The sequence below is a fragment of the Ruditapes philippinarum genome, unplaced genomic scaffold, assembly GCF_026571515.1.
Source record: "Ruditapes philippinarum isolate M1 unplaced genomic scaffold, ASM2657151v2 ctg12148_1_1_1_1, whole genome shotgun sequence".
Classification (NCBI taxonomy): domain Eukaryota; kingdom Metazoa; phylum Mollusca; class Bivalvia; order Venerida; family Veneridae; genus Ruditapes; species Ruditapes philippinarum.
Genome location: NW_026861924.1, coordinates 3,257 through 12,635, shown reverse-complemented (window position 1 = coordinate 12,635; position 9,379 = coordinate 3,257). Strand labels below are relative to the sequence as shown.

Here is a 9,379-nt window from a genome sequence, read left to right as displayed (position 1 = left end):
GGAGTTGAACATATGAATCTTGGAGATGAACATATCTTGGAGTTGAACATATGAATCTTTTAATTGAACATATCTTGGAGTTGAACATATCTTGGAGTTGAATATCTATATGTCATGGAATTGAGCATATTGGAACTGATATTTTTTATCTTGAAACTGAACACATATATATAATCTTGGAATTGAAAATTTGTATCATTGAGTAGTATATATTTATTATCTTGGAATATAAGTGATATGTCTTAGTTGAACATACATGTACATATTGTATAGTTGGTGATATAATGTTGTGAATATAGCATATCAATCTTAAAACTGAATATTAAGCTAAATAATATCTTGGATTGAACATATATTTAGAAAGCAAGTATAATACTACAAGCTAATTTGCGAATTGAATGTTTCCCTGATAGGATTTATTATTTTTAGCTTTATTGTGTATTTTACAGTGTATCTGTGAATTTATATTTTGACCATGGCATTTTTAAATAAAAATTTTTAGAATCAAATAGACGTTCTTAGTAGCAAAAAGCAATAGAATTTTTTAAAAATGTCACTTAATTTTACATCATATTTTGGTATGGCTTTTGTGTTGGTATTGGTATTGTTTTGTATTCCTTTGTATCATGATGGAAATCAATTGTTATTCCTAGGCAAATCAACAAGTGATAGATGTGAATGCAGTCACATTAATATATTGTCAGACAATAAAAACTTGAGTGAAATAGGATTGCGCTTTGATAAAGTAATGTTCATCTCTATACCCTTTGACTCTGTTGCCCTGGACAGTGTAATGTTCTCAAAAAACTTTGAGATACAAGTCTATTACCAGCTTTTTTTTCATTTAAAGCATACAAGACGTGTGAAATCAAGACCTATGTCTGTCCGCAACATTACAAGAATTTTTCTTTTGTTACTTGCTGGAGATGTGGCCACAAACCCTGGCCCTGAGACTAATGGTGCAGTATTGAATGAATCTTGCAAAGTCTTTCTGCTACATACTTCTGCAGATTTCCATCAAGCTTCTGAAAACCTGCCAATGGAGGCTAGAGGTAGACAGTGTGTTCCTACTTGCCTTATGTTTCTGATTGCAGTCAATTATGTTAAACCATGTTTGTTGTTCCAAGGAGAGGATCTTAATGATGTCATGTTTGCTGGAAGTTTTCTTTATTGTGCTATGTCTGAAAAACAACATGACCTGGTTGGATTAATGGATCCCACAACATTCCCTGAACGCATTGCATACAAAGGGCACACAGTATACTTCACACATAAAAGAACGATTACAGGGTTGATGGACAAAGTCATTCCAGTTGAAAGTTCATCGGTTTGTATTAAACTTGAAGATGCTTTTCTTCAAGTGTATTCCGCACAAGCTTTAAATCTCATTATCATTTTTAATGAAATGTCACTTGCTATTTATAAAGATAAGTTTAAGAATCAGTTTTATGTATTTGATAGTCACTCGCGAAATAAGGAAGGATTAATGTGTGGAGATGGTCATTGTGTTCTTGGTATTGTTAACTCCATTTCTGACTTATGCTGTTTTCTCCGTCAGCTTCTAGATTCTTGTAAAAAAGATGCTGCCTGTATTCAGTTTGACTTGCATGTGTTATCTTTAAGAAAGAAATTCATACTTTTATTACCTACAGCTTTCTGTGTGAAAATTCTTGACAATAGAAAAGGTTTTGAAATCCAAAGGATCAGGAAACGGAAAAATATCTCAAATGACTGTCAAGAAAAGCAAAATAAAAAACAAATGGCTACAGGGTTAATGAAAGGGAAGTCTCCTAGAAATGCATTTGATGATAGAAATGTTTTTGAATATACAATGCTAAGCCATGATAGTCATAATTTTGCAGCTAGCATGGTTGGTGATCTTTTATCATCATTTGATGCACTAATTTCATATGGTCCAGATTATGTTTGTACTTGCTGTACTCAAACATTTTTTCGCCATTTTATGCGAAAGATTGAACAAATCCCAGATTTAAAAAAAACCTTGATAGCAAAATTCTGTACCCAGTACAGAAGTTTTGACAACTTTGAATGGATATGTAAAACTTGCTTGGAATGCGCAAGTAAAGGCAAGACTCCAAAGTTATGGATACACAATGGTTTAAAATTTCCTACAAAACCAAAGGAACTGGACCTCTCCAACCTTGAAGAAAGGCTTGTTTCACCAAGAATACCTTTTATGCAGTTGAGACAAATGCCAAGAGGTGGGCAAGTTAGTATGAAAGGAAATATTGTTAATGTGCCAGCAGATGTAAGTGGTACTATAAAGTCATTGCCAAGGATGATTGATGAAAATGAAACCATTATGCTTAAATTAAAAAGGAAATTATCGTACAAACATCATGTGGCATTTGAAAATATTAGGCCAAATAAAGTATACCAAGCAGCAAAATGGCTGGTTTCAAATAGCGAACTATTTAAAAATGAGGGTATATTTGTAAATGAGACTTGGCTGCAGCAACAACATGGTTTCAGTGATACAGAAAATGAAGACTCTGTTTTGCAAGATGAACTTGGTGATCAGTGCAAGTCAGATGATGATTGGACTGAGGATGACAGCTTTGTTGACAGGCCAACTGGTAATTTAGACACTTTCTTACAAAATGCAGATTTTAGGGAATTCAATCAAGTACTATCAGTTGCACCAGGTGAAAACAACTCTCCAATTGGGCTTTTCCAAGATTATCATTCAGAGATCTTCTCCTTTCCAACAATATTTTGTGGCCAGGCTAGAGTAGGTAATCATCAAAGGCATGTATCATTGCATTACAGTGACATTTGTAAATGGGAGCTCAGAAATGTAGATAGGCGTGTTGCACTTTGTGTCCCAAACATCTTTTTCAAACTTAAGAGACTTCAAATCAAACAAGTAAGAGACAAAGTCTTACTTGCTGTAAGAAAATGTAAAACAAATAACCAAAGATTCACAGCTGCTGATATTTTGACTCCTGGTTTTGTTGAAAAGCTAACTATGCAGGATGATGGTTACAGGGTCCTTCGAACATTGCGTGGATCTCCACCTTATTGGGAAGCAGCAAAACGAGATGTTTTTGCTATGATACGACAACTAGGCATACCTACTTGGTTTTGTTCCTTCTCTGCAGCAGAAACTAAATGGAAACCATTGTTGAACTCTCTATCAAAACTTATACACGGTCGAGGTTTGTCATCATCTGAGATAGATGATCTTTCTTGGCAGGAGAAATGTAATCTCATAAAGTCAGATCCAGTAACATGCGCAAGGTATTTCCAACATAGAGTTCAAGTTTTTATTAAGCATGTTCTTAAACATCCCTGTCAACCTATTGGGGAAGTGCTTGATTATTTTTATCGAGTTGAATTCCAACAACGTGGCTCACCTCATATTCACATGATATGTTGGATTAAAGGAGCTCCAGTGCATGGATTATCATCTGATATTGAAGTGTCAGCTTTTGTAAACAAATATGTTACCTGTTTAAAGGATGATTCTATCCCTGAATATGTTAATTACCAGACACACCGTCATGCTCCAACTTGTAGAAAACAGGGCAAGGCCATTTGTCGCTTTGATTTCCCCATACCTCCAATGCCTGAAACACATGTGTTACATCCCCTTGTTGATCAAAACAACTCTCTTTACACCGAGATGTATGAACGTGTTATCCAGTTCTTAAATAATCTTCACAAGGATGATAAGACTGATATTACATTTAATGATTTCTTGGCAGAACTAGAAATAGATTATGAAACATACCTTCTTGCTGTTCGATCTTCGCTATCACGACCAAAGGTATTCTTAAAGCGCTCAGTACAAGAATGCCGTATAAACAACTATAACAGTGTTTTGCTGAACTCTTGGAAAGCAAACATGGACATCAGGGTTCCCACGCTGTCCGGGAAAACGGGAAATGTCCGTGAATTTTAAAACACTAGCTCCCGGCCTTGAAAAGTCCGGGAATTAGTGTTGATACAGAAAAAAGTCCGGGAAGGTACGGGAATTAGTCTGGAAAAGGGGAGGTAAATCAAACAACCAAAATGGCGGTCTTAGCACAGTATATTGATTTCCGCATCTTGAATGTTGATGATTTTTCGATTTACAAGTGTTTTAAGAGGCCAATTTTGACATTTATGAGATTTAACATTTATTTTCTGGTTACTATTGCGGTTTTGTTTGGAAAATCTTATAAGACAGTCACAAATCGACCCCAAGTTTGCTTGATTGGCCTGTGCTCAAAGCACATGAAAAAGATGAAAGCTCACAGGTATGGTTGTTTCCTTGGGCAATGTTTTTTATCCTAATTGCTCACAACCATGCTAAAAGCCAAAGGTATATCAATATAAAATTAACAATAGTATTACATACAGGGCGTCCATTAATGGAAGTTTGGGAGTCATTTACTCCCTGATTTTGGTTTGTGACTTCTTTAAGTTCTACTTTTCCTTCTTTACCTATATAATGTGACTTCCAATATCAGAGATTTTGCAGTGTCTGACTTCCAAATTTTGGAACTTAGTGGATGCCCTGATTACATACATGAACTATTGTAAAGGCAGAGCACAGCCAATTGGCCACACGGGTAGCACGAAATACCTAAGTATAGCCAATATATACTAAAAATAATGTGTTGTACTAATAAAAATTGGTGTTTTAATCATGAATACAATATACAATTTCACTAAGATGTAATCAAACATACCCAAATATACATTTTTGAACACCGCCCCCCTCCCGTAGCACTGACTTAAGCAGAATACAACATTTAAACATGAAAGTTGTGAAATTTTGAATGTCGAATCACCTGCAGGCAGTTTTCATAATTTTACCCTTCAGTGTGACATGCTTTTGCCATTCTTTGAAGCCTTTAAGTGGACTGAGGTCAAATGTGTGGTAACTTATTTAATAAGTACTATGAATATCTGGTCAAAAAGTGATCCCTTGAAACATTAAAAACAGCAAAATTACATGAAAATGGCACACAACCTGCAAAAACAGTTTCTGTCACAAAGTACATTTCATTATTTATAGACACTGAATGTATTTCTTAGATAGAGTTAGATTTATGTCATGAACTATATGTATTTTATTGGTGTTGCTAAACATTACCATGAACATATTCAAAGGACAAAAAAAATCAAATAGCTTGAAATTTTATCTTCTAAAAAGTCCTTAAAAAATCAAAAAAGGTCCTTGATAAGTCCTGGAAAAGTCCTTAAATTTTCAAAATATCTAAGAGTGGGAACCCTGGGACATACAGTACATATTAGACCCATATTCTTGTGTTTCTTACATAGTTTCCTATATTTCTAAGGGCCAGCGTGGACTTTCAAATCTTCTTCAAGCTGCTTGCGTTGAAGCAAGTGAAATGGATAGTGACATTAGGCAAAAAGTAAGAAGAATTGGAAATCAATTTCTGTCAAGTGTTGAGATAGGTGCACAAGAAGCTGTTTTCCTGGCTTTGCAAATGCCTCTTAGGAAAAGCACAAGGGATGTTATTTATGTTGATACAAACAGACCAGAGAAAAGGACATCACTTTTAAAGCCATTGTCAGAGTTAAAAGAGCTTCCATCATCATCAAAAAATATTGAAATGGATAATGTCCTTAAAAGGTATAAAAGGAGACCAAAAAGTATAGAGAAACTTTGTTATGTTGATTTTGCCTCGTGGTATGAATTGTGCAAAAGGCCAGCAAAGAAACATATTGACTTGAGCAATGAAAATGAATTACCTGAAAATGAATACATTCTTGATGAAGATGATAATGTAGAGGAGGAAGACATTACCAATGAAAGCCAGTGCAATATTATAGAATTTACTTGTGGAACTCAAATAAGGAAAAGAAAACAACAGAAAGTCATTTATAGTCATTCAACACCAATTAATCATGACCGCCAGGAACATTTTAGAGAGAAAATCATGCTGTATACACACTGGCGAGATGAAGATGTTGACTTGCTTGGAGGTTTTGAGTCTTTTGAAGCCTGCTATAATGCAAAGATTGCTGAAATAACTGAAAACAGACAGAATTTTGAAAAAATTGATGATAGCTTCTATGACAAAATTTTAGATGATATTGACTCTGATAACCTGATCACAACAATTAACCCAGAAGCAAATCACCAGGATTTGATAGATGCAGATGAAGGTCCATCTAGATCTGCTGAACTGGGATGTTTTGATCCAGGATGCGAAATAGGTTCAGCAGGTGACTATGATCTCGGAGAGGACTTGGGAATAAGCAGAACAAGGGTTAATTGTGAAGCCCTCCCGCAGAAAGAATTGGATAATGACCAGTTTTTAAAATGCATTCAAAATTTAAATTTTGAGCAAAAGACATTCTTTAATCATATTGTTCATAGGGTGAAAACCAATTCTCTACCATTTCATACATTTCTTTCTGGTGGAGCAGGTTGTGGTAAAACTGTTGTTATTAAATCTATTTATCAAGCCTTGTTCAAGTATTTCAGTCATCAACAAGGAAAAGATCCATCAAACTTGAAATTGTTGTTGTGTGCTCCTACTGGAAAAGCAGCCCATAATATTGGTGGGAATACAATACACTCAGCTTTTTGTATTCCTGCAAATCAGGGTTTTCATTTCAAGCCTTTAGATATGCAGCAGCTGAACACAATGCGAGCTCGTTTTCATGAATTAAAAGTTGTTATAATTGATGAAATATCAATGGTTGGTCGAGGGATGTTTAATTTTATTAACTTAAGGTTGCAAGAAATTAAAGGTTGTACACGGCCATTTGGAGATGTAAGTATTCTAGCAGTTGGAGATTTGTATCAGTTAAAACCAGTTCATGATTCTTGGATATTCTCTCAAAAGTATTCACGGCCAGACTTAACATGTTTGGGGACAAATCTGTGGATAGATTTATTTGATTTTTTTGAATTGACAAAGATTATGAGACAAAAAGATGATCTTGAATTTGCCAATCTTCTGAATAGATTACGTGAAGGTAAACATACAGAGGAAGACCTCACAATACTAACTAACAGGAAAATAGAAAACTTGTCAGTAAATTCTAATGATGTTCTACATTTTCCACATCTTTTCTGTACAAGGGCTGATGTTAATGAACATAATTTGAATATTCTTTCAAATATACCCACAACAAATAAAATAAACATTGAGGCAATTGACTCTGTATCTGGTAATATTAGTCAGTCTTTGGCTGATTCAATTTTATCAAGGATACCACTTGACCCTAGTAAAACAATGAGCTTACAGAAAAATCTTGTTCTTGCTGTAGGACTTCCAGTTGAGTTATGCTTAAATGTAGATACAAATGATGGTTTAACAAATGGAGCATCATGTACTGTAAGAAGCTTTGACTTTAGAGTAGAAAATTCTTCGAGATGCAGTATTATTTGGGTAGAATTTGACAGTGCTGATATTGGAAAACAATGGCGTTTGAAATACAAACATTTGTATAACAACTTGATATTGCCATGCTGGACACCCATTCTTGAAACTTGTAGAAAGTTTACATATCAGTATCACAAATCATACTTGATTGTGCGCCGGCAATTTCCATTGTACTTGTCATCAGCGAAAACAATCCATAAGGCTCAAGGATCAACCATTCAGGGGGCAGTGATGCATTTTGGGAAAAGAAAGATTGACCATATTCATTATGTTGGTCTAAGTAGAGTCACACAATTATCTGGTGTTCACATTATGGAACTAAATCCAAACAAGATAAGTGTTTCTTTTGATGTTAAAGCTGAAATGGAAAGACTTAGAAGTTCAATGAAATTACAAAGCAGTTTACCCAATTTGTCTCAGTTTGATGCAACAGTTAATAAAATATGCTTCCAAAACTGTAGGTCCTTGAGAAAGCACATTCATGATATCAAGTTTGAACATAACTTTCTTGTTTCAGATGTTCTTGGTTTTGTAGAAACTAGATTAACTGGTCCTTTACCTGAGCAGTACAGCATAGATGGTTTTCGTGTATTGTCTTCCAATTTTGGTCAGGCCTCACATGGGATAGCAATTTATTACAAGGAAAATATTAATGTCTGTCATTTCACTTGCCTTACTCATTCTGACATTGAATGTGCTTTACTGTGTTTACAAGACATAGTTATTGGATTTGTTTATTGTCCTCCAGGGTATGCTACTGTTGCAAATTTTTCAGGGTTTCTATTCAACATTTTGGAAATTATTTCAAAAGAGTTTAAAGTGACTGGAATTTTAAAAAAGCTTATTTTAATGGGAGATTTCAATTATGATTATACTGAACACAAACCAGTTGCTAAACTTATACAGGAAGTACTCAGTTCAGTTCAACTCATTGATTCAGTAACTACTGATTATGGCAGCTGTCTTGATCATATTTATTGTGGCGTGCCTATGAATAAAGTGCAAAAATTTGGTACACTGGAATCTTATTATTCTGACCATAAACCTTTATACATTTTATATAATACTTGAATGCAAGTCTTTAACTTAAATTATTTCACATTAAGTGGAGTGATGAATATTGAGTTCAAAATTAGTTACAATTTCCAGAAATTGTGTAGATAACATTTGCTCTATAGTAAATATGAGTTAACTGTAATGGTCAGTCTTTTCTACATTAGTCCTTTGGATGACTCTCCAAAATATTTTTTTCGCTCGCCTCTTCTCATCTCATTAAAGTGCTTATTAGTCATAATTTCTCAAGATAACATTTTACAGTTATTTTAGAATAGAAAAATTAAAGCCTTTATTATCTATTTTCAGTGGTACCAAAAAGATGGTAAATTGGTATTAAGTGTTCAGTTCCAGGCATCCATTTCTTTCATGTAAAACCATACATCATAAATATTAGAAAGCTAGAAAGGAAATGTACATTGTATATATATAACATAGATTTGACTAAAAAAATCTTTGTACTTTTACAATTTTGACCAAATAGTTTCTCAAAGTATTTTTTTGACATGAACTAACAGAATTATTGGCATATGCACCCAACTTTTCTATTTCAGGAGGTACATGTCAGATTGGTGAATGTGAAATTAAGAGGACCATTTTTGAGAATGCTTTTGTGAATGGAATCAACAGAGAAAAACTAAAGTCTAAAATTTGATACCATCAATGTGACTAACCTTAAAGTAAACAGATGACACAATGTTTCTTTCAATGTCATGGGCATTTAATGAAGAGGTACATTATTATTTGTATACACTTTTTCTTAATAAACACTTTCTAAGTGTTTGGCATGTTTAAAGACCAACACAGGACTCAAGGCATATTTAAAATCAGTAAGCATGTCACAAAGAGCCAAATGTATATTAATTATTTCAATATCATTTCATGAAGCAATGTGTTACTATAACTTGGGAAAAAAAGTTGGTAGCAAAAATATCTGTGATTCACTTACATTT

The 9,379-nt window shown here is 34.1% G+C and overlaps 1 protein-coding gene across 1 annotated transcript; it reads left to right on the top strand.

The window, feature by feature from the left end:
- Window positions 1-877: 877 nt before the first annotated feature.
- LOC132717378 (uncharacterized) lies at window positions 878-9,081 on the top strand. The gene is made up of 3 exons (XM_060700833.1): window positions 878-3,790; window positions 5,310-8,385; window positions 8,981-9,081. Exons 1-3 carry the CDS (start codon window positions 878-880, stop codon window positions 9,079-9,081), a joined length of 6,090 nt encoding a protein of 2,029 aa, XP_060556816.1.
- The last annotated feature ends 298 nt before the right edge of the window (window positions 9,082-9,379 follow it).